This window comes from Furipterus horrens, unplaced genomic scaffold (assembly GCF_987537825.1).
Source record: "Furipterus horrens unplaced genomic scaffold, mFurHor1.1.pri manual_scaffold_3, whole genome shotgun sequence".
Taxonomy (NCBI): Eukaryota; Metazoa; Chordata; class Mammalia; order Chiroptera; family Furipteridae; genus Furipterus; species Furipterus horrens.
Genome location: NW_028327173.1, coordinates 156,100,160 through 156,120,578, shown reverse-complemented (window position 1 = coordinate 156,120,578; position 20,419 = coordinate 156,100,160). Strand labels below are relative to the sequence as shown.

The 20,419-nt window shown below is 42.2% G+C and overlaps 1 protein-coding gene across 1 annotated transcript in view; it reads left to right on the top strand.

The window, feature by feature from the left end:
* Window positions 1-6,306: 6,306 nt before the first annotated feature.
* Window positions 6,307-20,419, top strand: part of CYP19A1 (cytochrome P450 family 19 subfamily A member 1) — a 31,824-nt gene continuing 17,711 nt past the window's right edge. The window contains exons 1-2 of the mRNA XM_090271996.1: window positions 6,307-6,451; window positions 11,666-11,816. Of these exons, the coding sequence (XP_090128122.1) occupies window positions 6,307-6,451; window positions 11,666-11,816 (296 nt within the window). The remainder of the gene's footprint in view (window positions 6,452-11,665; window positions 11,817-20,419) is intronic.

The window sequence follows — 20,419 nt, the reverse complement described above, 5'->3', positions numbered from 1 at the left end:
TCCATTGGCTGTATACCTATCGCCTTATCATTAAACCTTCACTGCATTTAGGGTCCCTGTGAAATATAAAATGCCCAAAGAAAATTTCATTCACTTATAACCTGGACACCACACTCTACTGGTCAGTGAAGGTGGTTTTGATCTGGAAAGAGCCTCTGGGGCATTGGGAACTTGAGGTGGAGGGTGAAGAAAAGAACTTAACCCAAGAGTTGTTAATCTGAAGTCTGTGCATGGGCCTCAGGGGAGCCGGAACCCATAATGTATTTAAAGCACTGCTCACTGATTTCTGAGTGTATCTCTCCAGGGTGCATGCAGCTCCACAGCTGTCAGTAGATTCTCCGAATGGTCCCGAGGCTCTCAAGAGAATGAAAAGAGCTCCTGGCTGTTTACACCCCAGGTTCCCTGACATCCCGTGTGGCTCTGGGACCTGGGCCCACAAGCACCACTGGATGGCCTAAAGCCATGGTCCAGAAGGAGTGCAATGGAGGAGGATGAAGAAGGGCAGAGGTACTTAGGGGCAGGGAGGGGGGCTGGCAAAGAAGATAAGATAGAGGGTAAGAATGCTGGATACCAGACACAGAGCTAGAGGAGGTCATATGGCCCAATCCCCTTGTTTTGTAGATAAAGAAAGGAGGTCCAGAGAGGTTAAGTAAGCCCAGCACTTGGGGTCAGTCAGTGGCTCCCTTGCCAGAGGTTGGCCTACTCTAGGCCATCTTTGTGGCCTTACAGCTTGTTCATTAAACAACAGATAAGCTCACATGAAAAGGCCAGTAAGGCTGCTGTTATCTGACTGTTTGGGTGGTGGCTAGGGGGTCACTGCATTGCAGAATGCTGGAATTCAGAATCACAGATAGAGTAAGGAAACATTTCTCTGGGGTTGTGTGAATGCATCATTCGTGGATGACCCCAGCCCTGAAAAACTTAACCCGCTAACTCTGTCCATTTGCCAATATTTACTGAGCACTTCGATGTTCAAGGCTCTCATGGCAGCCTCAATGGGGGTGCCCAGAGATAACAAGATGTGAGTCTTTGCCTTGGAGGAATTTATGCTGTGGTTAATGATGAAAGACATCCATTGCAGAGGCAGCTGGGTGTGTTTCCCGCAGGGCTGGCTTGCTGCAGCCCTTCCAGGAGGAAAGTGAGCCAAAACAAGGCCTTTGGGGATCTTGGTGTGACCAATCTTGAACACCGCAGCTCAGGAATGGCTCTGGATCTTGCCATGAAAAAGAGGTTTGGTGGCCTCTCCAACTGGTGGCATGAAGGCTGCCCTAAGCAGCCCCACTTGGGGACCTGTCATTGTTGCCCCAGAGTCACAGAGTCACACTGCTCATGCACCACAGAGCCCTTAAAGCCTGAGGAATGACAGCAAGCACCACCGGCGCACAGCTCTGAAACATTCCCTTTTAAGCCATATGTCAGGGTCCTGATATAGAGAGAATTCACTCCTCAGCCAGGGCTCAGGGAGGCCTGGGAAGGGGATGAGGTCACAGGGCTGGTTAGCTACAGAGCTGAGACTTGAACTTGGGCCCCCGGCCCCAAACCCTGCTCCTGTGATATTGTCACTTCTGCCTTTTCCCTCAGGTTAAAAGCCAAAATTGGACTGAAAAATCCTTCTACCCTATCCCCTTTGCTGCAAGACATGTTAGGTCTTGCAAAACTGAATTGAAAGTGAAGGGGTGGCAAACCTCTTAGAGAAATGACTGTTGCCTTGCCCTTCTGCCTCCTCCATGAGACAGGCTCAGCCTGCCAGTGAGAAAATGTATGGGTGTCGGGCAGCCCCTTCACAACGATATCTGAGGGCCCCATGATAGACCTCAAATCCCACGACCCCCCACACTCCACCCCTTGGCTCCCGGCCTGAAGGGCCTTTAGTGATCAAGATCTAGTAGGCTTTCAGCTGTTCACTGCTGACAATACTTTAAAACAAACCCTCCCAGGAGAGGATAGCAGATACCATTGGGGAGACCCTCATGGGACCAAAAATGAAAACAGATAAAAGGGCAGCCAGGCCTTCTGGAGGTTGGCCGGTAAACTATTGCAAAGCAAGGAGTTTCCACAAACATGCATTGATGTCATGGGACCTCAAAAGCTCCAGTGCTGCCTGATGCCCCAGGACTTTGGGTCTGCATGCTCATGTGAAATCTGGGTTTGGGCACCTTGTACATTTACCTGAGAGGGTAACTTGCCTTTCACACACTGTCAGTAGTCTTCCTCGCATGGTTGGTGAGCTGTTGGCTGAGGCCTCCTACTGGTGCCCCGTAGAGAAGTTCATACCAACCACACAATGTTTATCTCTCTGGGTTTCCCTTTTTGGTTCCTATTATGTTGCTCCTGCTTCAGATCAAGAAACTTCCAGTGACTCACTTGGAAGCTTTGTGGGAAGAATGACTGGAGCCTCTAGTGTTGTGACCCCAGTGCCAAGGCACAGAAATCAGATCACAGAATGTGCACATGGGTAAACCTTTCACACTTTTAAGTGACCATTGAAAAATGACCTTACTTTCCTGGACTTCGTGTTGTTGATTCATTTTTCAATGGAGAGAACTATGTTATTAGAAGATCTCCAAGTGTATTTCAACCACCGATAGCCCATGTTTCCTTGGTGTAGAAGTTCATGGTCAGCTACACCTTCCTCAGGCCTTATGCCTCTCTTTTTCTTTTTTTTTTTAAATCCTCACCCGAGGTCATGTGTATTGATTTTTTTTTTTTTTTAAGAGAGAGGAAGGGTGAGAGAGAGACAGGGACACACACAGAGAGAGACATTGATATGAGAGAGAAATATTAATCAGTTGCCTCCTGTATGTGCCCCAACCAGGGATCAAACCCACAACCTTTTGGTGTAGGGGATGACACTCCAACCAACTGAACCACCTGTCATTTCTGAATGTATAACCTTGCACAGTCAGGGTCTTTAGTAAATGTTTAATGAAACTCTCCAGGTCCCTGAGTTATAGAGTGACTTGGCAGTCAAAAACAAGAATATCCCATATCAAATGGAGAGTAAGGTGGGGTATTTATTTTAGGCAAGGGAAGGCTCAGGGAAGGGAGATACAGACCTCTCCCAGGAGACCCGTGGGCAGAACCAGATGACGGGGGGACTTGAGAAGAACTCCTGGTAGGATGTCTGTGGGTCAGTCAGGAGTCAGGGTTTGGGTGTGGAGAGCCAAGAAATACGGCTACATGAGGATGAGCTTGGAAGCCTCAAAGTCAACTGGAAGCAAAGGGGTTTTTCGCAGGGGATTGCTGTGATAGGAACTGAGTTGAGAAACTATCTGGCAGCCGTGTGCAGGCCTGAGAGGGAGGGGCTCTGGGAGGCTACAACAGGGAGCAAAATGTGGACAGAGGTGGAAACAGTGCAAACTCAGGCAACAAGTTTGTAGCAACAATGTACAAGTGTCTGGATGCTGTTCTAGGAGCAAGATACAGGCGTGAAGGAGACAGACATGTATCCCTGGCTTTAGGGAACTCACCTTTTAGGAGAGGAGATAGAAGGAGATAACTTCTAAAGAGTTAATGCCCAGTGGTGAACACACAATACAGTATACAGGTGATGTGTTATAGAATTGTATACCTGGAACCTATATAACTTTATTAACCAATGTCACCCCAATAAATTCAATAAAAATTTAATGCTGTATTTATACTGTAAGGGATTTGAAGAAACTTACAAAAACATATTCAACTCCAAAGGATAAATATAAATTTGTTCTGACAATATATCCTTAGATAAAATGGTGTGTATGGCTAATCTGATAAAGCCACTGAGAGTGACTGGCACCAAAGCGTGACTAGGCAAAGGCAGTTGCAGAAAAGATACAGTTAGGGCCAAGCGCGCAGCTCTTTGGGTTGTGGCAATTGATTCAGACACTAAGTAAAAGCTGCGAATGGGCAGGGAACTAGATTGTGCCCATGAGAGATGTTTTGTCTGGAATTATGCCAGACACTTTGATAACAGGGCTATGCTCCATAATATGCTACAAGTCTGTTCACCTCATCTGTGTCACCTGCATAGCCCCTGAGGCCATCAGATCTTGGGACTTGTCAGCGTGGATTAAGGACGCATCAAGAATCCCCAATGGATTTTTCACAAAGGCTTTTGAAAACAATTGGATTAGGGAGTTCGATGTAATTTTTGGCAAGAGTCTCACTCCCTGTTGTAGCCTCCCCGATCCCTCCCTCTCAGGCCTTTCCTCTCAGGCCTGCACACGGCTGCCAGATAGTTTCTCAGCTCAGTTCCTATCACAGCAATCCCCTGCGAAAAACCCGTTTGCTTCCAGTTGACTTTGAGGCTTCCAAGCTCATCCTCATGTAGCCGTATTTCTTGGCTCTCCACACCCAAACCCTGACTCCTGACTGACCCACAGACATCCTACCTGGGAGTCTTAATTTGCCTTCAATTGACCACTGAGAATATGCTTTGATCATAAACAGAACAGAGGGTAGGATTAAGGTCCTTTATAAAAATTAAGATATGCACCAGGAGTAAAGGAAATTCAGGAAATTACTTTGACTCAGGGACAAGACATTTTCAGGGAATATCCAGAACTTTGTGACTGGACATGTTTAGGCTGGGAGGAGGGATATGGGTTAGGAAAGTAAGGGGCAAGTAAAAAACAAGATTTTGAAGTTGAACGACTGGGAAACTGATGTATAAAAATGCTTGAAGTGGGAGGAGGAGGTTAGGAGGAAGTTGGATTTGGTTTTAGACATAAATTTGGAGTGATAGTGAGACATCTAAATGGTAATGTTCACTAGGCATTTGGGGCTTCAGAAATGGATCTTAAGAGAAAGAATAAAAATAAATTTCTCTCTCTCTCTCTCTCTCTCTCTCTCTCTCTCTCTCTCTCTCTCTCTCTCTCTCTCTCTTTCTCCCTCCTCCCCACCACCGCCACGTGCACGCACCCATGCCTTTTGCCCCTCTCCTTCCCCAGGTACATTCTCTCTGGCTTTCTCCTAAGCTCCAAGGGCCCTCCTTTTGCCTCTGTAACTTGTTTCCGGAGCCCATGCAGCCCAGCTGGCTCACTTCTTCCACAGCTCACTTCTCTACCTCTGTAACTTTCTAAATAAACTTTTGCTTGTATAGGGAAAAAAAAGAAAGGAAGAGAGAACAAGGCGAAGAAGGAAACCGGGGGGTGGGGTGGGGGACCCAAACAGTGATAAGAGCCTGAGTCAGAAAAAGTAATGAGTTCTCAAAAGAGGTAAGAAGCATAGAGGACAAAGCACTTAGTCTGGGGACTGCAGGGGGACTAGGAACAGGTACAGAGGAGTAAGAAGGAACAGTGGGAGAAAAGGAAAGGCCTATCACAGCAATCACAGACAAAGAAATTCAAGAAGGGAGAATGGCCAAATGGGCCCAGTGCCACAGGGTAAGATCAGGAGGAACAAAAATGAAGATAAAAAGGCGTGGATTGGGCAGTAGGAAGGTCCTATGTAACCTCTGAGAGACTGGTATCATGTGCAGTTGAAGCAAAAGCCAGGAGTTAAGAGGAAATAGTTAGAAAGGAAAAGGAAACTATAGGCATGGGTTATTTGTTTGTTGACCCCTTGCTTAAAGCCCTTCAGTGGCTTCTCATTTCTCTTAGGACAAATTCTAATATTTTTAGTGTGCCTACAGGACTTTGCACAGGTGTCCCCTATCACAGTTCCCATCCCCATTGATATTGGCTCCCACAAGCACTGCTTAATTCAGCCTGTGGTGCAAGAGATCTTAAGCCTCACTGTCCTGAGTGCATCACAATGAATTCAATAGACAAGTGAATGGGGGGCTCTGACAATGCCTCACTATGACCAAGAAGCTTATTCTTTGGGGAAATAATTTTGAATAAGGAAGGGTGCTGGGCATTGCTTTTTAAAAATAGATTTGAAAAAAAATAGATTTGGCTGCAAGGGAAAAAGATTGACTAAACAAAATCTGCTGATGAAGTCACAAAATGACTCCATCTCTGGAATGAGCTTCATGTTCTTGTATTTTGGTAATAAATTTGGCTTCAATTGGGAATTCAGTCACTCTACCCACTCAAGGGCAAGATGATAAGGTTCTATCAGACCATGTGTCTAAATGAACCTGAAACTCTTATCAAGGTCAGAAATGCTGCACGTCAAGTTTGTTTTGACTTGTCCCAACAAGTCAAATTTGTCTTGTCTAAGTGTCCAATCACATTATAAAACAAAGGACAGCTCCCTACAATACTGCATCCTCTGAAGCAAGAGGAGTCCTAGATGTACCTTTTGGGGGATTCTCTAACTTTTCAGCCTCTTTGATTTCCACAGGACTAACTCGCTTCCCCTGGGATTGAGAGACACAATATGGTTTTGGAAATGCTGAACCCGATGCATTATAACCTCACCGGCATGGTGCCCGAAGCTGTGCCTGTTGCCACCATGCCCATCCTGCTGCTTACTGGGTTTCTTCTTTTGGTTTGGAATTATGAGGACACCTCTTCAATCCCAGGTAAGCCGTCATTTAGTTTTGTATCTGAGGAAATTATTTATTTGGGCTTTTGGTCCATGAAGGTAAAGAAAATTTTGTTGAAAGACACAGAGACAACCAGGGGAGATGGCTGAAGCCCACAGCAATATTTGCAAATGAAGACTCAGGCGAAATTTTTTACACCAATTATCTGTGTTCTTCAAATGAAAGTATTTTAAAATGCCTTAGCTATTCCCTTCTACTCTGTGCTTAGCTTTGGTAAAGTAGACTTGGCACAAACACTTTAAGGTAAATTTAAGACAGGGAGGAGTAAGGTAAAATTCTGGGTGTTTTTTTTTGTTTGGTTGTTGAATTCAAATTCATTCCAATTTTGCTCTGAAGGTGGAATAGTCGCTGGGTTGCCTTCTGTACTCCTTTCTTTCCCCTTCCCACTTTGCCTCATGCATGCCTTCTCCCTGCCTTCTCTTTATCCCACTCTTCATTTTCTTTTATACTTAAGAAGGAGTGGGTGATGCACTGAATGAGACCTGGGCAGTGGAAGAAGAATGGGGACCACTACAATTCCCTTGCAACATCACACTCTGATAGAATCTTCAACAAGATCTGTGTGTCAATCAAAAGTAGAGTATAATATAGTTACCCAGATAAATTCAATAGAAACCTCCACCAGTATCAGATTTATTCAGAATTAATCAGATATATCAGACTAGTTCTTTAATTTCCAGTGAAAATTCCTCATGGCACACATCTATCCCCAACCCCATAAGATACACGGTAAGGCTGTATTTCAGGAGCACAGCCATACATACTTCCAAGTGTGGGGGGCCTCATCATAGTGTGATTTATAGTGGGAGGATGGGGCCGGTGCAGAGTGCCCTGTGTCTGGACTCTAAGAATTCTCAGAGAACTGCCTGTCTCTGTCTGATTCAGCCTGGTATTTTAAGTTATTTCAATGTCCAATTTAACAGAACATTTAGTTAATTTTGTTCTCTACTCCCTGATGGGGTCTGAGGGAAGATTCTTCCATGGTCTTTAACTTGAAATCCTTTCTCACTGGATTTCTTCTTCCCCAGTGGGCTCCCAGGTCAGGGTCCATGAACAGTGGAGATGGGGTGGGTACATTTTAAACAAGTTCCCCATATGTTTATGCTGCAGGTGGTGGTAGAACTCCCTCAGACCCCTGAGTGATGAGGTCAGTCTAGAAGGGCAAGCATGAAAATGGACATCCCTGATGCTCTGGATCAAGAGCCTAGGTGGCAACCCATCCTGTCCACCAGTTTTGGGCCGGGGACATCATGCTGTCATACACTGACAGGTCACATAGCACTGTGATTCTCAGCCACATCTGAGGTGGGGTCCCCATGCTGATATTTTTTAAAAATCTTCCGAAGTGATTTTTCATGAACAGCCAGGGTTGAGAGTCACAGACATGAGCCCAACACTTTTATTTAACAGAAGGGGAAACTGAGCCCCAGAGAGGTGATCTGCCTAGATCAGCAAACCATTTTGACAAGAATGAGAAACCATGAAGTTCAAGCTCCTCGTTTTATAGACGAGAGGTTAAAGTGCAGAGAAGGGAAATGGCTTGTAGGTCCCCAGCTGTAAGGAAGGTGGGAGCATGTGTGTGGTGGGAGCAACCAGAAGTCCTAACTCCCAGGGGGATGATCACTTTACTAGCCTGAGAGCTTCTGATTCCAGGTTTTCCCTTTGAAAACGTGAGGTCTGGCCAGAGTCCTCTAGTGGCACAGGCTCTGAGATCCCATGGTTCCTGGTTAGGGAAGGAAAAGTGAGGAAATTGGCCTTGTTGGGTAGTTCTTGCTGACCAATACTTCTGAACTTTTGCCAGTCCGCTTCAACCACTGGCTCTCTGGGCTCTCAGTTTTACAGGTTTGAGGAAGCTTGGGGTCAGCAAGAGCCAACAGGGTTTAAGAAGGTATAATGATTCAAAGCTCTTAAGTTTAAGTCACAGTTCACAACAAAGCAACTTCATACCCACTTTCTCTTGTGCTCCTCACAGCACTCTAGTAGGGGAGGTGTGTTTGTACCCATTTTGAAGGTAAATAAAGATGGTAGATGCTGCACAGCTAGTAAGTGATGAAACTGGGACTCAAATCTAACTTCTTCAACCCACATGTACTGAGAGGCCCTGCTATATCAGGTTCTGGGGGTGAGGGAGAAGAGCAGGGTACAGAGATGAAACACACAGGCAGATGGCTTAGTGCCTGGGAGAGCTATGAGAGTCTGGGTGAGGAAAGTCATCCCTCCTTGGGGGCTTTGGAAGCTCCACTTGTGGGAAATGCCCCCAGTTCACTGATCTCTGTGCAGGACTCCCAGTTACTTGGCACCCGGCAGCTCTCCCTTCCCCCAAAATACACAGCCATCCTCAACCTTGCACATGGGTCTTCTCCTCCTGAGCCTCTCTCTGCCCTGGGCACCACACCCCCACAGGGGGACACATGGACAAAGATACAACACACATATTCTTTTTTCCCATTAAGAAAATATTTTATAAAATAGTGTACAAATATGTCATCACCATCCAGGACAACAAATACGATGTTACCAGAGTCTCCAAAAATGTCTCTTGTGCCTTTTCAATCACACCCTCTCTCTCACCCCAAAGAGGTAAACATGCTTCTGTTAGGTGACAATCGTTCCCTGCTTTTTAAACCATTTTATCACCTAATTTCACACCCCCAAACAATTTAGTTTAATACTCCCTAGTTTAAGATCTTTTAGCAATTGAATCCTACATTAGTTACTTTTCTATCTTGCTTCTTTTGCTCAGTATTATACTTGTAAGATTCATCCCCATGGTGGCATGCAGCTATAGTTCATATGCTGTACAGTTACATGAACATCTCATGGTTTGATTACTGATTCTACTGTTGGAAGACATTTGGGGTGTCTTCCATTTGGGGCTATTGTGAATAGTGCTGCTATGAACATTTGTGTGTGCAGGTTTCTCTAGGTTGTATACTGAGTGCAAAATGCAACAGCTTCTTGGTTAGATAGCAGGCAAGAGGTCCCAGTTGTTGGCTTCATAAAGGCTGTCTTTATACAAAAATGAAGTATTTACTGTTCCTCTTAAGGTGAAAATGGCTCCTGCAATTGCTGCAGGCCTTGATGAACATTCCCAAATCTGAGAAGCAGAGAGCAGCCTTAATATGTGGCTGCAACCAGAATATCTCCCTAATATTCTACCAAAGTTTCTCCCCTCCTGCAGCATTCTTCTCTCCAGCTCGAAGGTGTAAGATACACATGTAAATGAAAGAATCACATGGCATCATAAATGTCTGATTTTGTACTTCACACACTTGCCTCTCCTGCTCAGAATTCTGATGGGGAGCTACTTATACTTATTATACCACCTCTAGTCCCTAATTGGAGCTAGTGTTTGTTGGATGAATTAGGCTGACATATGACTGATCACTAGGACCCAAAACTCTAATTCTCTTCTGATTAGAACACTCGGAGTTTCGACCTAAGTTGAGTTCATCTCAATCAGTAGACACAGCTCTGCACTGTCATCTTTTATATTTGAATGGTGATTCCCAAATATTAAGACTTTTTAAATGCACCAAACTTCTAGATAAAAAACAAAAAGTGCAGCCTTTGTTGTCTTTGTTTCTCATGAGCCTAAATATTAAGTAAGTAAAATGTTGAATAAACCTACTCCCAAATAGCCAGATGCTTGACCTCATTTGGAATAAATGTGTGTGATACAATGAATACAAAGATATTTTCCCATTTTTATCAAAATGTAAATACTATCTTAAAATACTATAAAAAAGAATGGCATTTAAAAGTTTATTCCTTATACATGTCTAATTAATTTTTAAAATAAATTCACAAAATATTTATGAGCACCTACAATGTTAAGCTGTAACTATCCAGCAAAGTATTTTGTTATTATGCATATTTCAGTTGATAATAGGTTAGTACATCTCATGATATTTTAAGGAAATATGTATTCAACCAGATCTACTTATTCAAATATTTTTAAGAACTTAATGAAACTGTTTTCTATACAGTCAACTACTTATAGTGTTATTAGAACAATTATAAAATTAAGAACTCTTTGAAATGTTTTCCTTCTATGGATATGAACAAAGTCCTTCACATTAAAGGAAAAAAAAAAAAAGCTAACAGTCTTGCCCACATGAAGCTATTGCATAGTTAAACTAAAGCTTATATGCTGGATTTGGAACTAAACATCTAATTAGATGAAAAAGCTTAGATTATCTAGATTATTACTACACAATTCTTGCCCATATAGTTAAGGTACTACCTCACACAGTTGTGCATGTTTTTGGCTTTATAACTATTTCATTGACAGAATAGACTAAAAGGAGAAAGATTTAGAAAATCTACTACTTATAAATAAACTCCTAAAGCCATTCCAAAGAGGTTTATCTAACTTTTCACCATCACTGGCAAAATCAAGCTACCAAATTTGGTCTCTGATACATGCAAGAGCACACTCCCTCGTCATTCACTAGATTCACGTCTCCACAGTCCTGTGTTTGTCTACACACACAAGGATGAGAGTGTTTGAGCAAAACCACACCACTGGACTGGAACCTTGGTCTAAAAACTGATCAGACTCATTGTGTAATTCAAGTCTTAGCTTTATTTTGCCTAATGAGATTTAGCTTAAGATTCTTTTCTTAAACTGAGTTCTTTTTGAAGGAGAAAAATGGATGTTCATTGTTTGGATAGGATCTTTCCCTACCATGTTTCTCTTAATAAAAAGATTACATTAAAACTACAACTTAATTTTAACCCACCCATTAGATCAACTGGGGGATTTAAACCAAATGTTTCAGAAAAAACTAGACAGCCAAACAGATCATCAGCTTGTCACTATTCCTGGTTTCTATGCCTGTAACTACACGGACTGATTGACCTGTCTCTGAAAGTCATTGAACACCATTTAACATGGCAAGAAAATATTGGACACATACCTTGGTTCATTCAGACTGAAATGACTGAGACTAAATGGAACTAGTATGGTGTGGACAATTAATTACTTTTTATTCATGGAGAGGGTAAAGAGCTTCTAGTTAAGCTTATTACTTTTTTAAAACTTTTTTTTATTTTAGTGATTCACAGATATATATCAGAAGATGTGAAAGAACACTTGGGTATAAAAGCACAAGAACAGCAGTGACATAAGCAGTTGCTCTTTTTGGTGTTACTGGAATGCTGATTGTGATTTGATGATGTTCCTAGGTCCTGGCTATTGTATGGGAATTGGGCCCCTCATTTCCCACTTCAGGTTCCTGTGGATGGGGATTGGCAGCGCCTGCAACTACTACAACAAGATGTATGGAGAATTCATGAGAGTCTGGATATGTGGAGAGGAAACACTCATCATCAGCAAGTAAGTCTATTAATAATCAGAGTCCTATCTTTAAAGTAAAAGCTGGGGTTGTTTCCTATTCAAAACAAACAAAAAGCTTATTTTGATATCTTGACATCTCTGTTCCTAAGGCTGTGTTTGTACTATTTCAGTAGAAGGGAGGGTTCCTAGGTAACAATCTAACACTGTAAACAAGTGGAATAATGGGACTTTGCCTGAAGCCACAGATACACAGATAAAGAACTTGGGAAATCTGGGAAAGGATTATTCAAAATATCTTTAATCAATGAATATGCAGAATCCAGGTGGTTTGGTTTTGACAAAACATACTTTAGAGAGAGGCATTATCTGTTCTGATTTCCTTAGATTTTGGTCTTATTCCTACAAGTGGTGTCATCCCACAAAAGTGAAAGGTGGCCAGTTCGATTCCCGAACAGGACACGTGCCTGAGTTGTGGGTTTGTCCCTGGTCAGGGCTCATACAAGAGGCAACTGATCAATGTTCCTCTCTCACATCCATGTTTTTCTCCCTCCCTTTCCTTCTCTCTAAAAAATAAATAGATAAATAAAAAATAAAAACATGCCTGAAACGAAAATCTGACTGTAGCAGTTTGCTACTTTGTTTCTAATGCCTGGCTGCTGAGTGCCTCTAGAAGGGTAGACAGTAGGAAAAGAAGCTGTCCACATGATGCTGTCCTATGTATGGCTGCGTGCCAGTGTCCTAGATGAGTGATCCTAAATAAAGCAGGAACAAGACTGCCTACTAAAAAAAAAAACGATAACTTTAGCAGAGTGAATTCACTGAAGGGTTAACCAAATAGGCACTGATTATATAGAACTAGCTTTGTGAAATACTAGTTTTCTTATTTAGTAATCACGGAAAATGGGGAATTTCAGAGAGAGCATATGTGACTATATTTTCATCTATCTTTACTAGATTTTTAGCAAAACTATCTGCCAACACTGTCTCATTAGCGAATTTTTATATTTATAATCCCATTGGTGCTTCACTCACAAACTAAGGCTGACCAGAGTGTCTTACTGATTTACTAGAATTATTTGTTTACTGATTTATTAGAATTATTTGTTAGATACAGAGACTATTGCCCAGAAGTAAAATGAAGTATTTCTGGAAACTATCTTAATTTTTTTCAGGCCAAGATTACATTATTATTTCATAAACTACCATGGTATCCTCAAAGCCCAATTCTTTGAACCAAATACATGAAAGAAAGAAGTGAGGGAGAAAAACATGTATCCCTCCAAATATTTTGAACTATGCCATGATGTTATTTTGGATCAATCTAACATCTCAATTTTTGCCTGGGTTTTTCCTGTTTCTTAAGTTTGGTGTTGTTGCACTTTTAAGGCAGACCATGTTTATAAACTAAGTATAAACAGTTTCAGGTGGAAATGTCATTTCATTAGGTTTACCGTGAAACCATTCTAATGCAATGGTTCTCAGAGTGTGGTCCCTCCACCAGCAACATCAACATACCTGGGAACTTGGGTCCCACCCTGACCACTGAATAAGGAAGTCTGGGGTGGGGCCCACTGATGTGTTTTCACAAGCTCTTCAGGTGATTTTTGAGAGAACCACACTCTCATGCCTAGACCACAATTACTCTTGGATTTCAGTTATCTTGAGCTATTGAACTCTGGTCAGCCAAATGTAAGTAATTTTGATATGTTCTCACTTTAAAAATCGATACTTGACTCACTTTTGCACCTGACCACCACCTCAAAAATGTCCTGGGACTGATGACATTTGGGCTTGGGGGATTGGAACATTTGCTCCTGCTCTTTCATTCCCCAAGGCAGTGTCTGCCTTCCTGGCACCTATCCCCCCCCAGCAGACAAGTAAAGTGCAGAGCTCTCCAAGTGGTTCCAATGTGCTGAGGTGCTTGAGAGAGGAGAGCAGGTAAGAAGCTTCCAGAGCAGAGGGGCCTTTCCTTTCTCTGGGCTAAAGGAAATAGCTAAGTGACGTCGGAGTGGCTTTGTCTGACTGTGTTACCCTTAGGTCTAGCTCAGGTGGCGGGACTGTAAGACTAGACCTGGAGTGAAGAATGATGCACGTGAGAAAGGACCAGGGGCCAGAATAGAAATCACTCTTAGATTCTAGACGCTTAGATCATCGGATAAGTTCCCTGGAAGCTCAAAGCCAGTTTCCGAAGTAGGATCCTCATTACAGCGAGGGGTGGGTGGCATCTGACCACACTGCTGTCTTACTTGGGAGAGTCACCTTAGCGACGTGGTCAACTCAGGCACTGATTCACTCTGGAGAAGTGGACACAACCCAGCCCGCCCTTCCCCCAGCTCTCCCAGCTCTTGTTGTCCTGTCCTCATGGGCTTTTCACTGGTTGGAGTCTTTGTGTTCTTTTTAATTGCCTCTGAGCCACTCAATTTTGTTAAGGGCTGAGCCCCCTGCAGGAATAGGACATGTTTGTCCCTATCTCCTTTCCTTGCCTGTTCTTCAGGTCCCTTCCAGAACTACCTGTACCTCTTAAAAAGACCCCATTGGACCTCAGAAAGCTTTTTATTTTTCTTTGAATAGTTTGCCAGATCTTTTTTCTTTTGAAAGGTCTGAGATCTGTAATCATTATAACTGTGTAGAGATTATGGCCCAACTTTCTAACTAGTTTAGTTCTGAAGTGGTGAGGGATGCAGAACTTCAGAGCGGGGGTTAGGTGGTAGTAGGGAGGGGCCAAGGGCAGGCATGAGTGCTGCTAGGATGTGACCTGGGCATCTCTGGGCTTTGGGGGAAGGTCCATCTAAAAACCTGTAGATACAGTATGCACAATTCCCCAAGCAGGTACATGCTAAATTCATGAGGGTCTACAGAAGTTGTGCATGATACTATATGGCATGTATACATTATTTTTCATCATGAATACAAAAAAATGCAGATTTAGCTATTGACATGCTAATTAGGGTCATATTTGCATATATGTTAACAATTAACATACCAATTAGTGTTATAGTAGTACATGTTTTAATATGTATAAATTTATAGGGAATTTATTCATTTATTCTTTAAACATATTGAGAATTTACTATATACTAAATACTGGATGATCCTAACTTATCATAGTCATTATTGGATTTCCACTTATTCATTAAAGAAATATTTATTGAGAACTTACTATGTGCACTGGGTATCATGAAAAAATCAGCCAAAAATCCCTACAGTCATGGAGAAATATATTGTTATATTGTTAATATACCAAAAATAAACAAGTGCAATGTATAGTAAGTATATCAGTAGGGTGATCAACCATCTGTTTGCCTGGGACTATGGATGTGGGACTTTTAATGCTAAAACTGGGACAGTCCCAGGCAAACCAGATGGTTGTTCACAAAATTATCAGCTAGATATGTGCTATATAGAAAATTAAAGTAGGGAAGGAGAACGGGGAGGGCCCATTGCAGGGATGGGAACACAATGTAAATAGGTGGTCAATGCAGGCCTCATTGAGAAAATCACCTTTAAATAAAGACCTAAAAAGGAAGTGAGGGAGAAAGCAGTGCAGAAACCTAGAGGGAAAACACTCCAGACAGAAAGAACAGCAAATGCAAAGGCACTGAGGTGAGATGCCAGTGCGGCTAGTGGCAGGGTAGCGCAGGCTGAGGTTAGAGAGGGAATAGGACACCCAATCGTATTGGGCCTTGTAGGCCATTGTAATAACTCTGGCTCTTACTCTGAGTGAGATGAAAACCATTAAGAAGTTTAAGCAGAAGAGTGACGTATCTCATTCTGGCTTCTCTGTTAGGAAGAGATGGTAAAGGGACAACAGATGGCAACAAAGACAGCAATTAGGCGAGAAATGGTGCAGCTGGTCCAGATGCGAGCAATAGAGTGATAAGATTATGAGGTGAAATTCCGGGTATATTTTGAAGGCAAAGCCAATAGTCGCTATCAGATTGGTTTGAGAATCAAGGTGATACTACAGTTTTTGCCTAAATACCTAGAAGAGTGAAGATACTGAGTCACCTGAGATAGGTGGAACAAGTTTGAGTGGGATGTTAAGAAGCAAGGTCTGAGCCTTCGCACTGTCCACAAAACTTCACTGTCACCAATCCAATGCCAACAGGACTCCCCAGTCTGTGGTGCAGTGAAAAGAATAAACTTACTCAGATACATAGTTTGCAAACCAGGAAAAGGCAGCCTCTAGTGGAAAATGAAAGTGCCCTCCTCTAAGATAAAGGGGAGGCCCACTTAATAAAGTGCCCACCCTAGTCCCTGATTGACTCGTCTATGCAAAAAGAAATCCAGATTTGCACCACTTGATTGGTTCAAATAGTACTGATCGGTGCAATAGCACATCCTGATTGGCATTATGGAACTGCTTTCAATGGTTGGTAAAGATGCAAATGAGAATATAAAAACCTAAGGAAGTGAGGGAGAAAGCCATGCAGCTCTGATTGGATGGGGCAGTTCAGTCCACTGGTCAAAATATGATTCCAGTAACTCTTTTATAAGGTTTGGCTCAGTGAGCAGGAACACAGAGCAGGGGGCTTGGCAGCTCAGTCTGTGGCTTTCCCCTCATATGCAGTTAGCATGTAAACAATAGCTGCTAGACTTAGACTATGAACTTGGGCCCAGTTAACCACAAGGAGTCCTTCTTGGCAGATATATTTCTTCTTAGGGTCCACAAGACCTTCCACCATAGTCGGAAAGTAGCAAAAGAAGCTAACTACAGAAAGGTAAACCAGGAGAGTATGGCTGGTCTGGAAGCCAGATGACAAATACATATCAGGGAAGAGGGAATTGTCGACCATGTTGTGTGAATACAGATATTTGAATGTTGCATTTATAGCAATAGGGAGGCCATGGGTGACCTTGACAAGACCATGGTGGCATGAGGGAGTGGTGGAGGCAAAAGTCTGACAGGAGTAGAGAATAGGGGGAAGAAGAATTGGAGGCAGCAGGTTTAAATAACTTTTCCAAGCAGTTTGTCATAAAGTAGGAATTTCATCTAGAGTAACAGAAGGCAAGGTTGATTATATGGGCACATTTCCTGGTGGGTGGAGCTTGCAGAGATTTTAGTTGCTTCTGTTTTCTCAGTAAAATTGGGAATAAAGTCTTTAGCTGAGGCGGAGCAGGGAGGAAGTGGAACATCTAAAGAGAGAAGGCAGGATCTAATAGTCATCTAGAAGAGTGAGTGAGTGAATGGACTAGAGAAATGCAGTAGAATTGCCACCTGCACTAAGGGCCCACTTAAATTTAACTGAGACCTGGCAGCCGGTGTGTATGTGACGGGGTGGGGGTGGGATGTTCCCAGGGCCATTCAGCTGCCAGGTATAAACAGAGTAAGCTAAGAATTGGACTGAACCAGGGTTGAGTTAACCAGGCAACTATGACAAAGTAAGGAGTGGATCAAGGGAAGAGAGTGATTTTAATGATAAACAATAACATAGTTTTTCAAACTTTCTATTGAGAAAAAGTTCAAATAAAGAGGAAAGTTAAAAAAGCACACACTCCCCCCGCCCCCATGACATTGACCTTTTGAAGAGACCAGGTCAGTAGTCTTGTAGGATGCTCCACATTCTGAATTACTCTTTTAACATTTTTCTCTATTCTCTGTACTTCTTATAAACTGAAAACTAAGTCTAAAAGCTTAATTAGATTCAGGTTAAACATGTTTGTAATAATACTTCCTTAGTAGTACAGGCACTTCATACTGCTTCACATCAACAGGCAAGGAAAGGTTGTCCCACTACTAATGATACTAAATTTGATCACTTGGCTAGGGTGGTTACAGTCAGATCTCTCTGTTAAAAAGTTTTTGTTTTTTTTTTCTCTTGCAATGACCCCAGTTGTTAAGCTGGGCAAGTGAAGATATTAGAAGGGCAAAAGACAGTAAAAAGGTGATAGGATTGATGGAACATAAACCTCAGGCATAGCATAGGTCTAAACAAGGCAAGTATTCCTAAATGCTGGGGACCAATTATTCCATTAATTGTCCTCCATATTTCTAGTACTCATCACTCTTGAACCTGGCCACAGCCATGTGAGTCCTTTAAATTTAGAACGGGGAGTGGTGGGGGTGGCTTCCTCCTTACCACTTAAGAACTTACTTCTTGGCTCCTTTCCATTTTGTATAGATGATGGGTTTTCTATCTTTGGAGGTATCTTTTGATTTTAGTTATGTTTAAAGGAGAACAATGACACCAGTTACCAGAAACCTTATGCTACCCCCTATTCCTTCTGAGCTTGGGGACTCCCTCAGTCTCTCCTCATGACGAGAAATCCTCACTCTCCCAATATGTCAGCATAACATCTCCCTCAACTGGTGTACAGTGTGTGTGCACAAGGCAGTGGGATGGGGGGGGGGGGGGGCATGGTCTCTCTATTGTGCTCCTGAGTGCCAGGAGAGCGCTGGGCCTGAGTTCTTTGTTCTTCACCATCCTTCTATTCTTCACTTTCCCAGTTTACTCCGGTTTGATAAAGCCAGCCTACTTTTGATAAAATACCTAGTTAAAATTGCTTTCCTGCCTATCACACTTGGCTTGCTGTATCACTTCAGTCTTGGCAGCTTTGTCCTTGGCCAAGGCTGAGGTTCTGACTCAAAATAACTGAGTTGTTGGCGCCCCCTAAAGGACATATTGATTTTAAAAGTCCGGTCTTCATTAACTAACATTCAGTTGGGTTTCAGTTTGGGGCTTCTTGTTCTCTTTTTTAAAATTAACTAGTAATTCCTCAAAATAAGTGGACAGGCCAATGTAGTTAATGCAGTATACAAAAGTTTTGGGGGTCAGAGCAGAAAACTAGTGTCCTGATTGTCTTCTAAGTACTAAAAAATTTGAAATACAAATTTGTGAATAAAGAATATACAAATTACTTACTTTCTGCTCTAATTATAGAATAAGGTAAGAGACAGTAAGAAAAGCTAAGCATTCTGAAATCCATTAATAAGAATTTCAGTCTTTTCTATAGCATGATTTTTCTATACAGGACAAAATTTTAGCTGTTTGTCAGTCAAATTAATTCCCTGGAATATAAATAGAAGCATCTGAATTTTTGTTTTTGTTTCTAGGAAGAGGGAAACATCCAAAACTTGGGATCATTTGATGAATATTATCTGGAATCAAATCCAGAGAATACTTTACTTAATATAGAATTTTTGATTTGAACAAAAAAAATTTTTGTAAATAATTTTTCATATAATAATTCTGTTTTCATTTCTTGGCACTGCCATTATTTCAGGGGATTTCTTTTAAAGTCGAATAGTACCATGGAATCCGTCACAAATGTGAGGGTTTGGCTAATCCTTAGCCTACAGCTTAACCTACTCAGCCAGCACAGGGCTCTTCTGGCCCAGTGTCTTCTATGAGAATGTGTTTGTTTCAGGCATTAACAAAATAACCTCACTAAGGCAAAGTCATCCTTTTAGGAGCCAAGTGTCAACTTTGAAAGGGAGGAACAAGTGTTAAGATGGCCACTCCAGCCACTGTAAGAACTGAGCTGCACAAGAACCGGTACAATAGCTGCCACACACCACCTTTGAGGCTTGTGTTCAGAAAACCCCCATAGTAAGAGAATTTGCAATTGAGAAACAAAGTTGCAGTGGAGTAGTGAGGAGCAAGAACCAAAGTTGCAGTGAACACACAACAACTCAAATAAATATATTAAGTTCACCAAAATAAAAAATAAAATAAAATAAACATTAACAATAGTGTCTGAAATGACAATAACACCAATGATATTTTATGCCTCTTGAATTTGCACAATTGGGAACCACGCAATTACTTTCCATCGTCTATCCCTAGCACGCAAGAAAACATCCAGGTTTTCCCTCTTTTGTAATAGCAGAGATGTTTATAAATATATGTTGCTTTCTTGCAAGAATGTACATATTTTCTTTCTATTCCTCTGCTCAAAGTGTATTCTCTTTCCAATTTTAAGATCTCTGTCTCAGACCTCCATTCTGGTCTCAGAAACATGGGATAATTTATAATCCTCATGTGGGAAAAGCTCTGAGGCATCTATTTTAACTTACCTAGCAGACCTGTGCAGTTCAGTTATCAAGCCCCAAAGTCAAGAGCTGTATTGCTTTAGCTCTGCCCGTGGCAGATCCCCACTGGAGCACACACATGGGCAACCCTTACACATGGCTTGGCGCCTGCCCTGTGCACATAACTGAACTACAAACTAACGGCAATCTGCCCTGCCTCAGCTATCTTCACGTCTCCTATAGTTGCACTGCAGAACACCACTCTGCCCTTTTTTAAATTCCCAAACCCTGCTTCCTTTCCTCATTATCTCCAGAAAAAAATGGCTATCAATTTGAATATACTCATATGGAAATTTTTTGAAGTTGCAGAAAAACATACGGAGAGAAGTAAATCTGCTTATGCTTATATTTTGTTGGAAATTTGCATTTGGCGGTATTGTCCACATACAAATACTGTGACATAGGCCTTGTAATCTGAGGAGCTTGTTGTCGTACCTCTCAGAGGAGCCTAGGTAATAGACTTGAAACATGCTTTGTTAGCATCAGAAGCAGAGGGTGACAAATGAGACCTGGTTTGTGCCCGAGCACCAATTCTGTGATCCTCTGGCTGAGAACCCCATAACTCAGAGGTAGCATGCTCCAGATTTATATATCACACGACTTGGCGTTG